The sequence below is a fragment of the Crocuta crocuta genome, unplaced genomic scaffold (assembly GCF_008692635.1).
Source record: "Crocuta crocuta isolate KB4526 unplaced genomic scaffold, BGI_CrCroc_1.0 scaffold68, whole genome shotgun sequence".
NCBI lineage: Eukaryota > Metazoa > Chordata > Mammalia > Carnivora > Hyaenidae > Crocuta > Crocuta crocuta.
The window spans coordinates 85,524-107,809 of record NW_027532426.1 but is presented as its reverse complement, the minus strand read 5'-3'; the positions used below and the strand labels follow the sequence as shown (position 1 = coordinate 107,809).

The 22,286-nt window shown below is 48.7% G+C and overlaps 1 protein-coding gene across 1 annotated transcript; it reads left to right on the top strand.

Moving 5' to 3' along the window:
* Window positions 1–7,034: 7,034 nt before the first annotated feature.
* On the top strand, window positions 7,035–14,109 carry LOC144244057 (amine oxidase [copper-containing] 3-like). The gene is made up of 4 exons (XM_077779271.1): window positions 7,035–8,625; window positions 12,479–12,764; window positions 13,480–13,609; window positions 13,834–14,109. The coding sequence occupies exons 1-4, from the start codon at window positions 7,035–7,037 to the stop codon at window positions 14,107–14,109; spliced, it is 2,283 nt and encodes a 760-aa protein (XP_077635397.1).
* The last annotated feature ends 8,177 nt before the right edge of the window (window positions 14,110–22,286 follow it).

Genomic DNA, 22,286 nt, shown 5'->3' with positions numbered 1-22,286 from the left:
TAGACCCAAACAGGACCTGGCTTTTTTTGTTTTTAATTGACAGGTCTTTTAGGAAGGGGTGAAGGTAGGTGGAGGGTAAAGTAAATGAAGGTATGGATCCAGGGACTCAATTTGGTAAAGTTTCTGAGACCCAGAGAAATGGATGTGGTCTCTGGTAACTGCTTTGCACTCTCTCATTTGTCTGTCCCCAATGACAACGGGAAACTTCAGCCACACTCTCTCACTCCCTCTTTGTCTCTCTCTCTCTCTCTCTCTCTCTCTCTCTCTTATTTTCCTCCTGTCTCTCTTCAAAGAGGGGACAATGAGAAGCAATGGCAAGGAGTGACTCTGGCTGCTGGGAGCCCAGGCCAGGCCAGGAGGTGAAGTACAGGAGACCAGTCTGGGCTTCCGCTCAGCCTCTGACCAGAGGGAGATCCTATCTAGGGAGGTCAGGCATCACAGAAGCTTCTGCTACCTTCTGTGCTGCCCCAAGCCCAAGTTCACTTCTAGATCAATGAAACAGTGGATGGGGACACATCAGTGAGCTGGAGAGAAACTAGGTTCCAAGCAACAGGGAGGAAGACTTCAGTGAGGAGAGCGGGCCAGTGACAGCTGCGGTAATTTGTGGCACTGCCTGCCTGGGGTGAAAGGAGTGACAATACAGAAGGAGACTGAGGACAAGGAATGATCAAAGACAGAGACCAAGGAGAAAAAGGATGTCATGACCAGCTGTGGGCTCTGACACTGACTTTGTACTTCCTCTTTCTCTGACCTAAGTAATTTAACCTCCGATGCATGCTGACTCAGTATGGTCAGCTGCACGGTGGTCACTGCTGGGGGAGGTGGAACGAAGGGGTGCTGGTGTCCACCCGTCCCCCCACCCCATCACACTGACATGAAACTTAGGACCTCGAAACCCATGTCCAGACCAAAGAGCGTGTGTGCTTGTGTGCAGTCGTATGTGTGAGTGGGTGCAAATGCTCACCAGCTTTTGTCCAAAAATGTAACCGTGTGTGGTTGTGTCTCTGCACGTCACCAGAGGGATGACGCCACCTGCCCCAGCCTCAAATAAGAGGAGGCAGGATGGACCTGTGGGTCATTAGAACGTCCACCCAGCTGGGCTCAGGAGGGCTGCAAGGTGGACCTCCAGCCCCCTCCCCCAACCCAATGTCTTCCTTAGACCACTGAGGCCGGCTTAGTGTGTTGGTCTCACATTTGTGATCACGTGATAGTGAATATTTATCAAGGATGTTAAGTTCTGAAGGAACAGGTGCCCCCAGTGCTAAAATCTTTAGGACATGGGCCCATTGCCCTAAGAGGTGCTGGGCAAGGAGAGCCCTGAGACTTAGGTCAGAGGGCATAACTGGGACTTGTCTGCGAATGTAGACACTAGAATGCCCTGGAAGGAGCACATGTACTCACCTGCCTCTGCTCTCCTCCTGAGGGCCCCGGGAAGGGCTTCAGCTCCAAGAGCAAGAGGGTTCCTTCATGTATCCAACAAAGATTTACAGCGTGCCTTCTCAGGGCCAGGCACACGCAAAGCACTAGGGTACACCAGTGAATAGGATGCACGCTTTTTGTCCTTGGGTGAGTGAGGCCAGTAAAGGACAGTGGCAGGGAGGTGCGAGGAGGACACTAGCAGGGGCTCCTGACTCGGGTTGGGGAAAGGCTTCCTGTGGGACATGATGTCCAAACCGGGGACAAGGGGGACAGTGGAGAGAATTTTCCAGGGTGAGGAAACAGCATGACCAAGGGCCAGGAGGTGACAAGGTGGCACCATCCAAGTACCCAAGTTCAATGAGAGACATGTGGGCTACAGGGAGAGCCTGGAGGGGCAAGCAGGGGACAGATGAGGGGGTTCTTGCAAGCCATTGTTACTCTAAGAGAAAAGGGGAGCCATGGAAGGATTTGAGGGACAAGTGTCGAATTTGGCTTTTAGGACATTCTCTCTGGCCCAGATGCAAACCACAGAGTTGACAGAAGACCTGGTCATAGACAGCGGGTTGGAAGTCAGAAATGGTGGCGGTGTGAACACCTTGCAGGGCCTGGAGGAGGACCCCTGTGGGGAGTCTGGCCCGCTGAGGCCATTTCTGAGCTGCCCTAATCAGAACCCCACATCTGGATGCTTCCTTCCTCCCTTCTTCCTCCCTCACCTGCTCAGGTTGCTGGGAAAGTGAGGAGGGATCTCTGGCCGATGCCTGGTCTTTTTCCTCCTGAACGGAAGAGCATTGTATTTAATGAACACTTAACAGATCAGAAAGTCAGATGCTGATTGAAGAAAAATTCCACCCAACAGTCAGGCTCTTCTATAGTCCGTGCCATTATGTGATAATTGGTTAAATCATCCTTCCAGACTCTACACAATATAAAGCGGGTTTGAAAAAAATTAAACCCCTATTAAAGAAAAGGTACTTGGTGCCCGCGAGGCAGCTTCTTTGACTGGTGATGAGGATGGGGTCATTAATTCCACAGCCTTTACCTGTTTAAGAGGGACCCCACCCATCGGGCTGCTTCCAGAAAGTTCTCCTTCAGTTATCCACTCCTCTGCCTGTATCTTCCATCTTTCCCTCTTGACTGGTTCTTCTTCTCCACTCTCATCTTGCTAAGCCTTCCCAGTGACCCTGCATCATCCGGATGGGGTTCTTCTCTCTCTTAGTCTGTGCCTTCGCAAAACCCCTTCCTCCAAGGAGTATTCTAGCCTTCTTGGGTCTGCTTCCTGTGCTCCCCCAGCCAACTGCCAACCCACTGCCCTCCCTCTGCCGGCCTACAACCACAGCCACTGCTCTGACAAAGGTCACCAGTGACTTCTAAATGCAGAATCAATGGGCCTTTCCAGGCGCCTACTTTCTGGACCTCTCGGTGGCATTTGACAACACCACCTACTCCCTTTTTGAAATTCTCGCCTGTCTTGACTTCCCCACATTCCGACCCCTCCTTGTCCCTATTTGCTGTTTCTCAGTCTTCTATGCTGCTCCCCCACCGGCCCACATAGGCCCAAACGTAGGCATTTTCCAGGAGGCTATCTAGGGCGTCCTCTCTTCTCTGTCCCGAAGTCTTCCCTGGGTGACCTCAGCTTCTCTTACTTTAACTGCTAATACTGTTGTTGGCTGAAATCTCTATTTCTAGCCTAAAACATCTCTCCTATGCTCCAGACCCATAGAGCCAACCCTGTTTCTAGGCATCTATGCCGGGACTTCCCATGAACACCTCAAACTCAGCCTTGTCGGTTCCCCCTTAAACTTGCCACCCTTCATGTATGTGCTCTCTGGCGAAAAGCCCCATCACCCAGCCAGTCACAGGAAGCTTTTGTATCACCTAAAGACACTGTGTTCTTTGCCTACCCGCTCCCAGTCAGGCACCCATTCTGGCCACCTCTACCCTTAACCATCTTAGATTTATTCCTTCTTCTCTGTCCTTGAGGTCACCGGCCTCATCCTGGCCCTCCGCCTCTAGTCCGCCCCACACTCACGCGCTGCTCCACACCTCCACACTGTCTCCCTGCAATGCAGACCTGCATGGAGCATGACGTGTGTGCACAGGGTGGCCCAGATGACTGCACAGGGCCTCTGAAGCTGCAGCTCTGCTGAGACACAGCTCGTTCTGGAGCCCAGTCTTCAACCTGAAGGTGGGGGTTGGGGTGGTGGTGGGTCCAAGGAATAAGCTCATCCTATTCACAGAGGCTGGGGTCAAGCTTATTCAAAGGGAAATAAGACCTAATGAAGCACCTTGGTCCTATCTCCTGAGTAATTTCCCAAAGGGACACGTTTTGTGACAATTGTGAAGAGATATCAGAGGGAGCAGTGTGACAGCAAGACACTTAGGGAAGATGGTTGGGTGGCATCTTTTATATACCTGCTTCCCCACCAGCCAAGGCAAAGGGCTCGCCCCCAGTCATGACCCACCTCCCCACATGAGAGCCCTGTGATACCTTACTGGAGCCAACATTCTTTTTTTTTTAAATGTTTATTTATTTTTGAAAGACAGAGAGAGAGATACAGAATGTGAGTGGGGGAGGGACAGAGAGAGAGGGAGACGCAGAATCAGAAGCAGGCTCCAGGCTCCGAGCTGTCCACACAGAGCCCGACGCAGGGCTCAAACCCGCAAGCCGTGAGATCATAACCTGAGCTAAAGTCAGACGCTTAATCAACTGAGGTATCCAGGCGCCCTTAGAGCGAACATTCTTGACCTCTGCTTGGTAACACAGGTCAGGACAAAGAAATGTGAGCCATCCTAATGGTGTGTTCTTAGCTGGGAGCTGAGACTATAACCTACCAAAGAGCTTGGACCCGAGTTCCCGCGGTTACAGTTTGCCTGTGGCCAGGGCTTAGGCCTTGACATTAGGTTCTGTTTCCTCTTATCCTATGGGTCACTCGGGCCATTTCCAATGACGCCTTTCTGCCTTTGTGGTGGTAATACTGTTGTCTCTGTCTTGACTGCAAGGCCTCCAGTCGGTCGTCTCCGTGTCACTGCTCAGTTGATGGGAGCACTGGATGTGGATTCTACTCTCCAACACTAAGGGTAGGTATGAAATGTCATGTTTCTTAATGTTTCTATATCAGATAACAAGCTCAGTGCCCTTGTACCTGATTGGCAGGAAATTCAATCACGGAGATGCTTGTGGGGGGTTCTCATCTTCAGGGTTAGGGAAAACTCTAGTCTGAGATTTGGGGGTGGGGTGGGGAGGAGGACGGTCAGTTTTCAGGTGACAGTGGTCACTGCTATTATGTTCACTTTCTGTGGCTCTGCGGCCAGTCTTGCTGGGTGGAGAATGGAGGAAGGCCCTGCCCTGGGGGTTGGCACACACTCACTTTCCTGTGCAAAATTTTGGCACACACTCACTTTCCTGTGCAAAAATCTCCTATTTTCTCCTTTTTCTCTCATCCAGCAACAGCCCCGGATGACCCATGAGATACAGGTTAAAGCACTTGTTTTGGAGAGGGGACTGTGGAGCAGACTTGAAGGATGAAAGGGGAGTGGATTTGTCACAGTATGTTCCTTTATGCTTTCCATATGTGTTTACCAAATGTTTTGTGTGTGTTCATCAAAATGTTTTCAAAACTTTTTTAAGTTAAAAAATTTTTAAATACTTTCTTCCAGAAAGAGCTTCTGCAGAGTATGAAAACCAGATCAGCAAATGAAAAATCAGTTCTGGGACGCCTGCGTGGCTCAGTCGGCTGAGCGACTGACTTTGGCTCAGGTCATGATCTTGCAGTTCGTGGGTTCGATCCCCGCATCGGGCTCTGTGCTGACAGCTCAGAGCCTGGAGCCTGCTTTGGATTGTGTGCCTCCTTCTCTCTCTCCCCCTCCCCTGCTCATGCTCTGTCTCTATCTCTCAAAAAATAAAATAAAACGTTAAAAAATGACAAAATGAAAAAAAATCAGTTCCTATTTTCCTTGAGGACCCCAAGGGCTTTCTTCACTGGGGAGGGGGGATATTTTGGGATGGAGGACCCTGACTTTCTCACCATTTTGGAGAGAGCGTCTCTACTCCTACCTCTTTAAAGAACAAGGGAAAGGAACATCATTTGAGTTTCCATATCAAAATACAACTGGATGCAGGGCCCTGGGAGCCTGCACCTCTTGATCTTGGGGCTGTGAATTCGAGCCTCACGTTGGGTATGGAGATTACTTAAAAATAAAGTCTTTAAAAACCAAAACCAAAACAAAACTACAGCTGGATATATAAATGTTTCTGGATAATCTGACCTTTTCGGTATCAGTTTACCTGGTTTAACTCTCCCAGGCTCCAAGATGCCTCACCGTCTACCCATAATTACTGCCTTGCCTAAAACATGTACCAGACAAAACTTCCCGATCTCACCTCTTCTGCCCCCATTCTGTCCCCACCTCACACCAATACAATGACCTTTTGGCCATTCCCTGCCCATGCTGAGCTGTTTCACGTTTCTCTACCTTTGTACCTTCTGTTTCCTTTGACTTCTCTGCCCGGTGAACGCTTTCTTTCCGCAAGGTCAGTCTAATGTCTGTTTCTGGGGAAATCTTCCTGGGGAGGTCCATGCTGGAAAGGATTCTCCTCCAGGCTCACGAGGGGAGCATCTCCCCTCCCTGGAACCTTCAGCCTCTTCCTTGTTCCCTTCAGGACCTGACTGCCCAGGCGACGGTGGCCTCCTGCACATCACCTGGAAGAGAATGGAGGTGGCTTTGCTCTCTGCCTCTACAACTTTTGGAGGAGGGCTTCCTGGGGTTCAGGGCTCTGGGCTGCCAAGCTAACTCCACAGCCAGTGTTTCCAGTCCCCTGACCTCTGACCTGGCCTGTCAGTCCTGCTCAAAGGGGGGACGGGGGATCTCTGTTACACTCTGCACGTACCCCCACTGCCCCCACTTCTGACCGGTTGCACACTCTGTGTACCTCCTTCCAGTGAATTAGGGTGCTCGGAGCCTCCACAAGGTTGATCTGGCTCCGCCCTTCAGCACCCCCAGCTCCTCCTAGGTGTTTTGTGTCCTCAGCATTACTCCCATGCTTGCTCATGGGGTTCCAGTTGATGTCTGGTGGGGAGTAGGAGAGAGTGATGAGAAGCAGAGCCTGGAGAGAAGCGGGAAATCCAGCCAGAGAGGTCCGGGCAGGTGAATTTTGATTGCAGCCTTATAGCCAGAAGAAAGGTTCCATCTGGAGGGTGGAGGGAGAGCCCAAGGACTGTCCCTTTCTGTCCCCATTACTTCCTCTTGCCTCCACCTGTGTTATCTCCAAAACCTACCCTTCCACCCGCTTGGCTCCCCAGCCTTGACCCTTAGTGTTTGATTTGGAACAGGAGCACAGAGGCTTACATCGGCCACTTAAAGTCCAGGTTCCTACCTCAGCCCCACCTCCCAAGCCTGGCCTGACTCCTGGTCCCATCCANCCATTTCCACTTGGCTGCTTATCTTCAATGTGCCCATCATGCCTCTTGCCCAACAACTCCACTCAGAGACCAGGAACCGCCAGAGACTCATAGAGGCATCCTGCTCCCAGGTCCTGTCTTTTATCTTTCTGTTTCCCATTCTGCATTCTGAATTCTCCGATTCAGGAGCCTAAGGACAGTCCAGGAGATTTAACTATGGCTATCTTCATTATTTTGTCCCTGTGTAGTGTTCTGGTGACAGGCATGGGTGATGGTGGGAGTGAAAAAAGATTGGAGAGGGAATGTGAACCAGGCCAGCCTCCCCGCTGCCCCTCTGTATCCCCCAGTGCCCAGCCCTGGACACTCCGCGGCCAGAGCCAGCTGTTTGCAGACCTGAGCCCAGAGGAGCTGACGGCCGTGATGAGCTTCCTGACCCAGCAGCTGGGGCCGGGCCTGGTGGACGCAGCCCAGGCCCGCCCCTCGGACAACTGCATCTTCTCGGTGGAGCTGCAGCTGCCCCCCAAGGCTGCTGCGCTGGCCCACCTGGACAGGGGGAGTCCCCCGCCCGCCCGGGAGGCACTGGCCATCGTCTTCTTTGGCGGACAACCCCAGCCCAACGTGAGTGAGCTGGTGGTGGGGCCTCTGCCGCACCCCTCCTACCTGCGGGATGTGACGGTGGAGCGTCACGGGGGGCCCCTGCCCTATCACCGACGCCCCGTGCTTTTCCGAGAGTACCTGGACATAGACCAGCTGATCTTCGACAGAGAGCTGCCCCAGGCCGCTGGTCTCCTCCACCACTGCTGCTTCTATGAACACCAAGGACAGAACCTGGTGGCAATGAACACGGCCCCCCGTGGTTTGCAGTCAGGGGACCGGGCCACCTGGTTTGGCCTCTACTACAACATCTCAGGGGCTGGGTTCTTCCTACACCCCGTGGGGTTGGAACTGCTAGTGGACCACAAGGCTCTGGACCCTGCCCGCTGGACCATCCAGAAGGTGTTCTTTCAAGGCCGCTACTATGAGAGTTTGGCCCAGCTGGAGGACCAGTTTGAGGCTGGCCTGGTGAATGTGGTGCTGATCCCAGACAACGGCACAGGTGGGTCCTGGTCCCTGAAGTCCCAGGTGCCTCGGGGTCCGTCTCCTCCTCTGCAGTTCTACCCCCAGGGCCCCCGCTTCAGTGTCCAGGGGAGTCAAGTGGCCTCCTCACTGTGGACTTTCTCCTTTGGCCTTGGAGCTTTCAGCGGCCCAAGGGTCTTTGACATCCGCTTCCGGGGAGAACGACTAGCTTATGAGATCAGCCTCCAAGAGGCCTTGGCCATCTATGGTGGAAATTCTCCTTCTGCTCTTCGAAGCCGGTACACAGATGGTGGATTTGGCTTGGGTCACTTCTCTTCAACCCTGACCCGGGGGGTGGACTGCCCCTACCTGGCCACCTACGTGGACTGGCACTTCCTTCTGGAGTCCCAAGCCCCTAAGACAATACGTGATGCCATCTGTGTGTTTGAACAGAACCAGGGCCTCCCCTTGAGGCGACACCACTCAGATATCCACTCCCACTATTTTGGGGGCCTTGCAGAGACAGTGCTGGTCCTCCGATCTGTCTCAACCATGCTCAACTATGACTATGTGTGGGATATGATCTTCCACCCCAATGGGGCCATAGAAGTCCGACTCCATGCCACTGGCTACATCAGCTCAACATTTCTTTTTGGTGCTGCCCGAAGGTACGGGAACCAGGTTGGGGAGCACACGCTGGGGACCGTCCACACCCACAGCGCCCATTTCAAGGTGGATCTGGATGTAGCAGGTAAGATATCCCAGCAGAAACAAGGATTCCAGAAGAGAGGGCTGAAATCTCCATGCCTAGCTTTAAAAATTGTCATGAAACATGAAAAATATAAAAGTATATGAAATAAACTTGAAGTCATTGGATTCCTGAGAAATTTTCACCCTTAGCAGATTATTCTTCTATACTTAAAAGAAATTTTTCCATATTTAAAAATGTTGCATCTATAATATTTAATAAATTATAACATTTATTATATTGTATACTATCTGTAAATATGATATACTGATATAAAATTTTTATTACCAAATTTGAATCAGATTATACATATATTTTACCACATCTGTTTTTTCATGTAACAGCATAACACTCATGTAAGCAACAAATATTTTTAAATGTTGCATCTGTAATATTTAATAAATTACAACATTTATTATAGTGCATAGTATCTAAAAATATGATGTACTGATATAAATATTTAAATTTCTTATTACCAAATTTGGATCATAATGTAAATATATTTTGCCACATCTGTTTTTTCACATAACAGCGTATCACTCATGTAAGCAACAAATGTTTACTGAATACATATTTGTGCCAAGCACTGCATTAATGCAATTTAACAAAAGAAACAACATCTCGCTCTTAAGAGGCTTACATTCTAATGGAATGGAGAGTGTGTGCAGCACCTTGGACAAATATGTGTGATAGAAACATTTTTATGCCTCACTGCTCTATACGTCAGTTTATACAAGTGTAAAAATGGTATGACAGTGCATTCTTAGTAAGACTGAGGATTAATGATGAGTACTTTAAAACACTTTCTCTTTTATTTTATTTAAAAAATTTTTAGAAATGTTTTATTTATTTCTGAGAGAGAGAGAGAGAGACAGCAAGAGGAGGGGAGGGTCAGAGAGAGAGGGAGATACAGAATCTGAAATAGGCTCCAGGCTCTGAGCCAGCTGTCAGTACAGAGTCCGATGCGGGGTTCGAACCCATGAACCGTGAGATCATGACCTGAGCTGAAGTTGGACACTTAACTGACTGAGCCACCCAGGCGCCCCAATACTTTCTCTTTAAAAAAGAAAACTTATACATCTATTCATTCATTCATTCATTCATTCATTCATTCAAGTAATCCCTAAACCCAACATGAGACTCGAACTCACAACCCTGAGATCGAGAGTCACATGCTCTTTGGACAGACCCAGCCAGGTGCCCCCAAAACCCTTTATCTTTTGAAATAATTTTAGACTTAAGAAAACTTGCAAACTTTGTTCAGTTCCCATATACTTTTCACCCAGCTCCCCCTCATGTTAACATCTTACATAACCACAATATGGCGACCAAAAAGGGAAATTAATATTATTACAATACTATTAACTAAACTACAGACCTTATTAGAGTTTCATTTGTTCTTCTACTAATTTTCTTTTTCTGTTCCAGGATCTAATCCAGGATCTTGCACTGATTTAGATGACTTATCTCCTTAGTTTCCTCCAATCTGTGACAGTTTCTTAGGCTTTTCTTGTCTTTCATGACCTTGACACTAGGGAAAATATTGGTCATTATTTTGTATAATATCTTTCAAATTGGGTTTCTCTGTTATTTTCTCATTATTACATTGAGATTGCCCTTTTTTTTTTTTTTACAAGAAAACTACAGAAATGACATTGTGCCCTTCTCAGTGCATCATATCAAGAGGTACAGGACATTGCTATGTCTTATAACCAGTGATGTTGACCTCAAGCACTTGGTTAGGATGGTGTCTTCTGGATTTCTCAATTGTAAAAGTTAACATTTTTCCATTTGCTGTTAATAAATATCTTGGGGCAATTACTTTGATGCTATGCAAATATCCTATTTCTTTTCTTCTCAAGTTCTTGCCCACTAATGTTTAGCATCTACTGGTGGATTTTTTTTAATGCAACAGTTATTACTGTAGTGTTTCCCTACTGGTCATTTAAATTTGTTTCCTTATTCTTTATACATTTATTAATTAGAATTCTCCACAAGGAAGAGCTACCCACATTCTGCATTTATTTATATACGTAATTATTCATAACTGCATGGATTCATGGATATTTATTTTAGTCTAAGAGTTATAACCAGTACTATTATTTATTTTGGTCTTTGAACTATTCTAATTTTGGCCATTGGGAGATACTTCAGATTGGTTCCTGTGTCCTTTAGATGTGACTTCATCCTTTTTTGAGTGCTTCTTTACTTTCTGGTGCAAAATGTTAGAATTTTTTAAATGCTAATTATTATTATTATTATTATTTTGGGAGAGAGAGAGGTAAAAAGTGAGCAGGGAAGGGATAGAGAGAGAGGGAGAGAATCCCAAGCAGGCTCCACACTTACAACCCATGAGATCATGACCTGAGCTGAAATCAAGAGTCAGATGCTTAACTGACTGAGCCACCCAGGCACCCCACAAGTTGTTTGAATTTGATCTTGTATTTTCCCTGCTCCAGCCCTGGAATCAACCACTTCTCCAACGTGTTCTGTTTCCTTCTTATTGGAAGATACTATTTAGAAACCAAGACAGGTGCCTGGAGTGCTCATTATCACTGGGATGTCATTGTTTTTAGGCTCGCTCATTGGACTTAGCTAGAAAATCTAGGTATGTATTCTGTCTGACACGCACATCTCTCTTTAGTTCTGCTCCTAAGCAATGACGTCTCTTCAAGCACTTTGACAGGTGCCTGACACAGCGAGGAGTATTAGCCATTGTTGCCACTGTTATCGTTGTCCACATGAGCCCACTGTGTGGATGTATCAGTAAGAACTCTTGGCTTTTAACTGTCTCCTATGGGTAGAAACCCTGGGGTGTGGACTAGGGGCAGTGAACCCACAAAAGGAAACTGAGAGTTTGCTTAATCAGTCTCTGCTGTCTTCTGGTCCTTGGAAGGTATGGAGGGAGTTTCGGCATGTTTTGGTTTACTGCTCTTTGGCCTCAGATCACTTAAGTTGATTCCTAATATGGGACCTACTTAGACTCTAATAAAATCATTCAAAATTCTCAGAGTTCAGGGAACAGACTGTGCCTTTGACCCTGCTCTTAATTCCTTGTCAAGCTTCAAATGATAGGAAATACCCCCAAGCTCCAGCAGCAGCATTGGGCCTGGGGTCTGATTTTCCTTCCCTCTGGTCTGCATTTTTGCTGTCCATGTGTGGTGGGACCATTCTATGTTGCGTTCCTCTGTGTGCTGCTGTGTGGGCAGGTGCGGAGCCGGAGTAAGACCCGGGTCCCCAGCACTACCGTGATACTAACCACATGTTCTTGGTGACAAACTAGAGTACACTACTTAAGTCTCTAAGCTTCAATTGTCCCATCTGTACAATGGGGACAGTTGTGGTCCCTCTTTCATAAGGTTGCAGTCCAAGTAAAGCATCAAGGCCTGCCTGTGCAGAGCTCCTTTGGGAGTAATAAATGTGAGGTACAGCTGTTTTTGTTTTCACGACAAGGCAGTTCTAGTGATGCTATAGGGCTTCAGATGTGAGGCGCATGAGGCGTAGACCCTTTCCTTGGGTCAGAAGGAATCTGACTTCTGCACATTGCCTGCCAGGCTGCTCCAACCTCAGGGAAAGCACCCTCCCTTGCAGGTCCTTGGAAGGAGGCCAGGGGAGGCCCAGTCACAAGGCCTCTGGGATTATTACCAGAGATGACATCAGGCAGGACCTTCTCCAAATCTCTGGATAGGGGATATCTTGGGGAGAAGGAAGGGAGGCAGAGGGCGCACTCACTTCTGGGTTTCTCTTTGGCCCCACTCTGAAGCAGTGCGTGGAGGGGAGGGGACACAATCCAGAGGGGACAGGACAGCTGCATGACCAGCCCTCCCTCCCACCCACCTCCACCCCACCCCGGCAGGCCTGGAGAACTGGGTCTGGGCTGAGGACATGTCCTATGTCCCCACGGCGGTACCCTGGAGCCCCGAGCACCAGATGCAGAGGATGCAGGTGACCCGCAAGCTGCTGGAGACTGAGGAGCAGGCCGCCTTCCCCCTGGGAGGCACCCCACCCCGCTACGTGTACCTGGCCAGCAACCACAGCAACAAGTGGGGTCACCGGCGGGGCTACCGCATCCAGATGCTCGGCTTTGCTGGGGAGCCGCTGCCCCGGAACAGCTCCATGGAGAGAGCCTTCAGCTGGGGAAGGTGAGTGGTGGGGTGTCAGCCACTGGAGGACGTGGACTGTAAGAAGGACCCCATGTTGCTGAGAAGCCACTTTCCCCCACCTCCCACTGGTGTGCGTGCACATACACAATCACACATGCACACACACATTCCTGCAGCCACAATCTTAGTGGCACTCAAAATGCAGCCTCCTGGATGGAAGGATCAATGGAGAGTTATGTGCTAACTCAAATAGAATAAAATGTTGAGGTGGGATCTAGGTCAAGGGTATATGGGTGTTCGCTGTGCCATTCTTTGAACTTTTCTGTATGTTAAAAATGTTTGCAATAAAAGTTGGAGGAAAAACCGGTACAAGGAGAGCACAGATCTGAGGGAATATGCTCTAAAACCCAGGCAGGTGACATACTTGAAATTGACATCAGATGGGAATCCGGCCATGTCTGCACACATGCATCCAGGGCACAGGCTCAGATCTGGACAGATGCATGAGGATGACCTTCCTATCTGAGGTCTGAACAACAGGTCAGGTGATGAGTAAGATACAAGATATTGGACACACTTAGGAACTCTATGGGACAGAGAGAAAAAGAACAAGTGGAGAGAGAATAGTAAAGAGGCTTGACACCGTGACACCTTCCCCTTTGTGCTCACTTCCCCTTTGTGTTCCGTCTCCAGTGTCGCTTTGGGCAGTAGGACAGGTTAATGAACTTGTGGGTCTAATCCAAATCTCCTGTAGGTACCAGCTGGCCGTGACCCGAAGGAAGGAAGAGGAGCCCAGCAGCACCAGCATCTACAATCTGAATGACCCTTGGACTCCCACTGTGGACTTCAGTGACTTCATCAACAACGAGACCATTGCAGGGCAGGTCAGCTGAGAGGAAGGAGGGGGAGGCTCGAGAGGGAGGTGAGGGAAACAAGGATGAGCCACTTCATTCTCTCCCGAGCCAGATTCTTTGAGGGTCTTTAGAACTCACTAAGAAAGAAAGCTTTGTGATTTCATAATTTTCCTGGGCTAGTGAGCTGAATCCGTAAGGTAGGCATGTTCTGAGCAAAGCCAGGCCTCAGGATCCTCTTTCTTCTCCCTTGGCAGGACTTGGTGGCCTGGGTGACAGCTGGTTTCCTGCACATCCCACATGCAGAAGACGTTCCCAACACGGTGACTGTGGGGACCGGTGTGGGCTTCTTCCTCCGGCCCTACAACTTCTTTGACCAGGACCCTTCCTTCGAGTCTCCTGATTCCATCTATTTCCGGGGGGACCAGGATGCTGGGACCTGTGAGGTCAACCCCCTGGCCTGCCTTCCCCAGGCTGCAGCCTGTGCCCCCGACCTCCCTGCCTTCTCCCACGGGGGCTTCTCTCACAACTGAGGGGTCCTTGGGATGGGGGATGTGACCAGGGGCCCCAGGGCCAGCGTGTGTGGGGAGGGGAGCAGTGGGCGCTGGACCAGGCAGCCTGGCACCCTCTTCTCCTTCCTTCCACCCCTGAGTTCCCTGCCTCTCCTTTCCCCAGGACCCCTCTGTATGGCCCTCCTTGACACCCCCTCCCTGCTGGGAATGTCCTGAGTGTGGGGGAGGGGCAGAGACACAACTTAGCTTTGTTGGCCGCAGACCTGCTGGGTTCCTGTTACAGAGAGAATGGCCAGTGAAGCCTAGACTGATGGCCAAGCTTTTCCCAGAAGATTCATGTTTCTTCTAACAGTTTTTTAATCTTTTTGTTTTGTTGTGTTCTTTAAGCAGGCTCTGCCCCCAATGTGGGGCTTGAACTCACAACCCCAAGTTCAAGAGTTGCATGCTCTAACCAACTGAGCCAGCCAGGTGCCCCTAATCTTGTTTTTGTTAACAAGATACAATTCACATACCATTCAATCCACCCTGTTAATATGTAAAAGTTAGTGGGTGGGTTTGGGTATATTTACAAAGTGTGTAACTGTCACCCCTAGCCAATTGCAGAGAGTTTTCATCATCCAAAAAAGAAACCCGAGACCTGTTACCAGTCACTCCCTATTTCCCTCCAATCCCTTCCTGGTTCTAGGCAAACACTAGTCTTTCTGTCACTATAGATTTGCTTATAATCCGGACATTTCATATAAATAGGCCCATGTCGTAACATCCCGCTTCTGAGGCACATCCATGTTGTAGCCTGGGTCATGAATGAACTACATGAATGGACCACATTTTGTTCATCCGCTCTTCCACTGATGGACATTTCAGTTGTTTCCACTTAATGGATAGAGCTGCTGTGGGGGCGCCTGGGTGAAGTATCTAACTTCAGCTCAGGTTATGATCTCGTAGTTCGTGTGTTCGAGCCCTGCTCTGTGCTGACAGCTCAGAGCCTGGAGCCTGCTTTGAATTCTGTGTCTCCCTCCCTCTCTGCCCCTCCCGTGTTCATGTTCTGTCTCTCTCTCTTGAAAATAAATAAACATTAAAATAAATAAATAAAAGATTATTTTAAAAAGCTGCTGTGAACATTCGTGTACAAGCTCTTAGGTGGCCATATGTTTTCATTTCTCTTCAGTGCATACATACCTCAGCGTGGAATTGCTGGGTCATACAGCAATCCTGTGCCTAACCTTTTGAGGAATCGCAGGCTGGTTTCCAAAGCGTCTATACCATTATTTTCCCTTTCTTTTTCTTCTTCTTCTTCTTCTTCTTTTTTTTTTATTGTGCTAAAACATACATTACCTAAAATTTACAAATTGGCCGTTTTTAAACATACGGCTCAGTGTCAGGAAGTACATTCAGAAGCTTGCTGGGGCCTCCCCAGCTCCTCCTCTGCCCTTGGATCTTGAATTTGAAGATGAGGCCTCTATGGACCAGCTGCTCTCTCAAATACCAGAGCAGGGTCCCCTCTAGGCCTGTGTCCCAGAACCTAGGAAGGCGCTTCTCTGTCTTCATGGTCCCTTGTTCTAACACATTCCTTCTCCTCCCTTTGTTCCCCCTCTTCCTCCTTCCTCTCCTGTGGCTACTTCAGCTTCTATCCCCTGTTATGTCCCTCTTCTCACTATCAGAATAAAAAATTTCCTGCTGTCATCTGTCTACACTGCCAAAAATGTTCCTCTGAGTTCTTGCCATATACACAACCATGTGGCATTTGCTTTTGAGAGGGGGCAGGATGGTCAAGTGACAGCAGCAGTGCAGGGGTTTTGTGGGTAGAATGGTGAAGGGCCATCTGTTCCCAGGACGTGTGAATGACAGTGGCCTCTATTACTGGGCAGCAGCCAGCATGAATGACCAGAATGTCACCAAAGATAGGAATCAGAAAGCACCAAGAGCTTGGCCGTCAGCTGTCTGGTCAGGGCAGCACATGCCAATGAGCCAGGGGTGTCCCAGGGAGGACCCGCCTGGCCTTGTCCAGCAATAGCCTCCAGGACCTCCCATCCCCACTGGCCTTCCTGAGGAGTGGACTGTGGGTGGGCATAAATAAGAACTGGAACATTTTCCAGAAAATACTGTGGGGGCAGGAGTATGGGGAAGAGGTAGGGCTCAAAGACCAAGCTTTCTCAGGTGACTCCAGACCAGAGAAACCCATGGGGTATGTGGTGTCCACGCCTCTGCTTCTATAGCTTGCTCACTTCTCTCAGTCTCTGTTCTAGATAAGGGGGTTGTGGGGTTAGGCGGAGAGGGGGTTCCGTCCCCAGCAGGAAGCCTAAGCCACTGACCTAGCCCTCGAGGAGCGCAGGCAGTGGCACGGGGGTAATTGACGGCACAGAAATTTGGGTCCAGCTCAGCTTGTGACCAGAGAGAAATGACAGGCACAGAGCTCAGACACCATGGAAATCTTGTGGTTCGCTCAAGAACTGCCTGCACCCTCATTCTCAACCAAGTAAGCTGGAAAGGAACTAAGTTCTGGCAAAGGGGTCTCCATACAAAGACTAAAAACCGTGGGAGCTGATGAGGGAAACAAAGGCAAGAGAAACAACATAAATGAAATCTCCTATCAGCCCACTGACAGACACCTGAAATACGCATCATGGTGGCCTTACTGCTTTAATGCTTTTGTTTCATTAAAGACTAAAAGTAACCTTATCTTTAACACTAGCTAGCCCCTCAAGGTCCTGGAAGCCTTGATTCCAAATTCTTCAGAGACTTATGCAACCCTTAACCCCCACAACTTAAAAGTATATGATCAGTCACTCCTCACAACCCCCCCCTGCACAACGTGCAGCCTTTTCCTGTGCAAGTCCTGTCCCTGTGCTTTAATAAAATCACCTTTTTGCACCAAAGACGTTTCAAGAATTTTCTTAGCCTTTTGTTCAAGAACCCCATCAGGAGCCACAATCTCAGTTCAAGAAGAGCAGCAGGATGTGGTAAAAAGGGCTCAGATGGGGAAGGGGTTAAGGCAGAGCTGGTTAAGGTAGTTGCTGATGCTTCTTTCCATTTGTTTCCAGGCTCAGTGATTTAGTGTCTCTTTATCCTTTCAGCCCAGATAATAACCTGTTTTGACCTTCTTGTGTGAAGAAATTTGGACCAAGATGGGTATAGATGCTCTCAGCTTCCCTTCCCTCACCTCCAAGCAAATGTGGTGGAGGGAGTCAGGGATGCTTCTCTTGGCTGTTCTACTTCTGCTTCTCCACATGCAGGGATGGGGAGAGGGGACCTGTGCCCCCCACGCTGAGGTCAACATGAGGAGCTCTGCTACTGGGGCTTACCTGCTAACTGGTGAGTGTCTGATGGGGCTCCCCACTGGGTCAGAGGGGACAATTCCAGCCACCCCAAAGGAGTGTGTGTGCAGGGAACTCTCAGGAAAAGGCTTGAGGCAGCCCAGTTGGATGGTCTTACTGGGAACATACCCTTCTAGCCATAAGAAAAAAAAAAAACAAAACCCAACAACCAGACCCTGAGGAATATAGCCCAGAGAGATCTAAAGGGTCAGAGTAGCAAAATTGTAGGGGGAACCTAGTGAGGGAGAGAGAACTTTCGGGATGTGGGCCCCCCCAGTGACCCTTGGACCTACAAGACCCTACTAAAAGAAACTTGACCACTGCCACACACACACATACACACTATCCATGTGAGCTGGCCTCTTAGTGGCACCTGCTTCGTGTCCCCACTCCAACACGTGGCCTGTGGCCAATGGCTGGCCATGTTTGCTCCACTCAGACTCTGTGGGCAGGTATCTGCAGGTTTGGTAGAATTCCTCCTCCCCATGTCTAGATCTGTGAAGGGAAATCGATTATGAGGCTTATATCCTAGACACCTGTCCATGGCATGTTTCTCATACTCGGCAATCTTATGTCTATAGGCCAGAATGTGATGGGGAGACTCCCCCTCTCTTAAGGACCCTCAAGGAAAGTGATGTCTCAGTCTTTCCTGTTTTTCCCATTGAAATGGAGCCAGTATGGTGGAGACTACCACGGGTGAGCTTATTTCCATCTGTTGCTTCATAACAACCTTGAGAAGCAGATATTATTATTCCCATTTTACAGATGAGAAAACTAAGATTCAGAGGGATTAGGTAACTTGCCCCCAAGTCACCTGGCTAGTAAGCTGTGGGGCTGGGACTGAACCCAGGTCTTCATGGAATTATATCTGACTGTTTTCTCCTGTATCACTGCTCTTCACTGCCTGGCAGGCCTGGTTAAAGAATTCAACAAGGTAATGCTTGAGAAGCATTGTTGAATTTGGCACCTGATCCATGGTAAGTGACCCTGTAAGAGCAAAATCAACATTCAATGGACCAGAGAAGAAATATGCACAGTTGCCTTAAAGCAAAGTTTCTCGACCTTGACTGTGTATTAAATCATTGGCAGAACTTGTAAAACTCCACATACCCAGGCTGTCCCTCAAACCAATAAAATCAGAATCTCTGAGGGTGAGGCTCAGATATTAGCAGCTTTTAAATCCGCCCCCTCCCCCTCCTCCGGTGTTTCTAACATGTATCCAAGGTTGAGAAAACCCTGAGACAGTAGTTCAGTTCCGAGCCTGCCAGAGGAAGCTTGCTATATAAAAATACATAAAGAGTGCATCTAAGATATACAAATAATGTGTTCATTGGAAGGCACAGAAAAGGGGCATTACACAGTCTGTCCTGGCAGGACAATCCGACCATGTCTAAAACAGAGGACCCAGCCCAAGGCCAGGTTGTCCAGCCCTGGAGGCACATTGGCCACTTGGATGGAGGCACAAGACCCTGTCAAATCCATCTCATGACCAACTGCTGATTCTGATTCACAACTCCTCAGGCTAGCTTCTCACCACACCTTGGTCATGGGAAGAAAATGGGCAAGTCAATTATACCTCTTGTGTAAATGAACTAATTGGTATTCTGATAAAAAATTGCTTTTGCCTTGACAATTACTGTAAATGAAGATTAGCCTGCAGGTGTTACTTTGGTAAATTTAGATCTTCCCTGAAAGATGAACCTCCCCTCATCCTTGGTGATCTGGTAAATCTGGGACTTTTTAAAAATTATTTTTGTTTATTTATTTTTGAGACAGAGAGACAGAGCGTGAGCAGGGGAGGGTCAGAGGGAAAGAGAGACACAGAATCTGAAACAGGCTCCAGGCTCTGAGCTGTCAGCACAGAACCTGATGCGGGGCTCGAATTCACAAACTGCGAGATCATAACCTAAGCTGAAGTCAGATGCGTAAAAGACTGAGCCACCCAGGCGCCCCAAGGTAAATCCGGTTTCTGATTTAGTTTCCTCCCTTGAACTGTGGTGAATTCACGAAGGAACTGGGGTGTCCTGGAGACATCAGCCAGACTCTCTCGATACAACCCACCCAGCCTTGCTTGGATTTCACATCTAACTTCCAGAGCAGAAATTCACTGTAAGCAAATCCCCACCTTCCTTCCTTTTTCCTCCTATAGTTTTCCTTCAGCCAACTGGTCCTCATAAATCTTCAGAGCTCCTCACTCTGAATATGAGTTAGCGCCTCCGGCCATCATGATATCCTGCAGTCCAGATGCCCCAATTATGTGTCCTTCCCCAGTCCATTCATTCCCAACCATTCACACCTCTGCCCATGCACCACCTCCTTCCTTCCTCTGGTTCGTCCCTCTTCTGCCTTCCTCCCTTCGTCCTCTGGTGATGCTTATTCATCCTCTAAAACCCAAATCAAATACCACCCTCTGAGCAAACCTAGTTGATTAGTTCTCCCTGGTCTCTCAGTACTTTGGACAGAACCTTACAAAAGAGGTTCACACAATGGAGTCTAGTTATTATCCACACATATCTTCCCTTCACTCCCCATCCAAGAGACTGAGCTCTCTGAGGCAAGAACCATGCCCTGTTGGTCTCACTGGCTTGGTGCTCAGCATGCTGTCATGCCCATTATGGGTGCTTAAGTACATCTTTGTTGAAATCCGAACAAACAATAACTGTTGTGATATTCAAGTAATTCTTGGTCTTGTAAAAAGCCATTTCATATCCATTTTTTTCCTTTTTTTTAATGTTTTATTTATTCCTAGGAGAGAGAGAGAGAGAACAGCGTGAGCAGGGGAGGGTCAGAGAGAGAGGGAGTCACAGACTGAAACAGGCTCCAGGCTCTGAGCAAGCAGTCAGCACAGAGCCCGACGCGGGGCTCGAACCCACGAACCGTGAGATCATGACCTAAGCGAAAGTCGGACGCTTAACCGACTAAGCCACCCAGGCGCCCCCCCAGTTTTTTCCTTTGACTACCTCAGAAAGGAAGGTCTAAGGAACCTCAGAGATTCTGAGTGAAAAATCACCCTGGCTGTACAGGTTAAGCCAGGACATCGGGCCAAAGGGCAACAGTGACACGCTGAGTCTGACCATTCCCTCTCCAGATGAGACCTGTACTGCTGGAATCAGCAACCCAGCAAAGGTCGCAGGAAGAGAGGAGATGGGACAGAAGGGTGTCTGAGTAGGTGTACATTGGCAGGTCTGGAAATCAGTTCCCCATGCTGGGATTTCCCTGAAACAGACAGGAGAGGCCCAGAGCCTGGAGTAGACCCAAAGGAGCATGGGGTGAGAGGGTTAGGGGCAGAGGCTGGGCATCAGACCCCAAAATGCTAGAGAATTTGGCCTGCATGTGGGGAAAGGTGTTTCTGAGGCAGCAACTCTATGAGTTAATGTTTTCCTTATTCTGCAACGCAGCATAGTGGTTTATAATGTGGCTTCTAGAGCCAGATTGCTGGGGTTTGGCTCTGATAATTGTGACACCTTAGGCACCTTAATTAACTTTTCTGTACCTCGCTTTCCTCACCTGTAAGATGGGGGACAGTGAAAAAATCTAACTCAGAATTTTTATGAGGATAGGTGCGCCTGGGTGGCTTAGTCGGTTAAGCGTCCGACTTTCGCTTAAGTCATGATCTCGCGGTTTGTGGGTTCGAGCCCCGCGTCGGGCTCTGTGCTGACTGCCAGCTCAGAGCCTGGAGCCTATTTCGGAGTCTGTGTCTCCCTCTCTCTCTGACCCTCCCCTGCTCACGCTGTCTCTCTCTCTCTCTCTCTCCTAGAAATAAATAAAAAATATTTAAAAAAAAAGAATTTTTATGAGGATTAAATGAGTTAACCCACATAATTTCCCAAAACTAGTTCTTGACGTAACAGTAAATGCTCAATGAATACTAGCTAGTATTTAGTAGTTTATTAATGAGCACATGCTGGGTGTTTCTGTTACTGCATAACAAACTACCTTGAAGCTTAATGGCTTAAAACAACAAACCATTTTATTTGCTCATTTTTCCATAGGTCAGCCATGAGGACTGGGCTCATTTGGGAAGTTCGTTTTTTTTTATGTTTTTTTTTTTTTAAATAAAAGAATATTTATTTATTTTTGAGAAGCAGAGAGAGACAGAGCACAAGCAAGGGAGGGGCAGAGAGAGAGGGAGACACAGAGTCAGAAGCAGGCTCCAGGCTCTGAGCTGTTAGCACCGAGCCCAACGCGGGGCTTGAACCCACAGACCATGAGATCGTGACCGGAGCTGAAGTCTGATGCTCAACCAACTGAGCCACCTAGGTGCCCTAATGTTTATTTATTTTTGAAAGAGAGAGACAGAGAGACAGAGTGTGAGCGGGGGAGGGGAAAAGAGAGAGGGAGACATAGAATCCAAAGCAGGCTCCAGGCTCCATGCTGTCAGCACAGAGCCCAATGTGGGGCTCAAACCCACAAACCATGAGATCATGACCTGAGCCAAAGGTGGACGCTTAACTGACTGAGCCACCCAGGTGCCCCTCAGTTGGGAAGTTCCTTTGCTGGAGTCACCTGGGATCACTTAGAAGGCTGCAGATATCTGGCAGATGGACTGATGCTGGATGGCCTAAGATGGCCTCGGTCACATGTCTGGTGGCTGGGGCTGGCTGTCAGGTCACACGTTACAGCAATGAGTCTCAGCAGACCAGCCTTGACTTCTCCCCTCTGTGGTCCAGCGTTCCAACTATAGCCCAAAAAGGACAAATCCTAGTGAGCGAATACTTTTCAAGCCCCCGCTTGCATCACATTTGCTAATATCCCATTGGTCAAGGCACAAGCTCAGATTCAAAGGTTGGAGATAAAAACTTCACATCTTGCTAGGAAGAGAGGCAAAGTCACTGACTTTGCAGAAAGGCATATGTCAGTGGTAGGAAAAACCATCACAGCTGT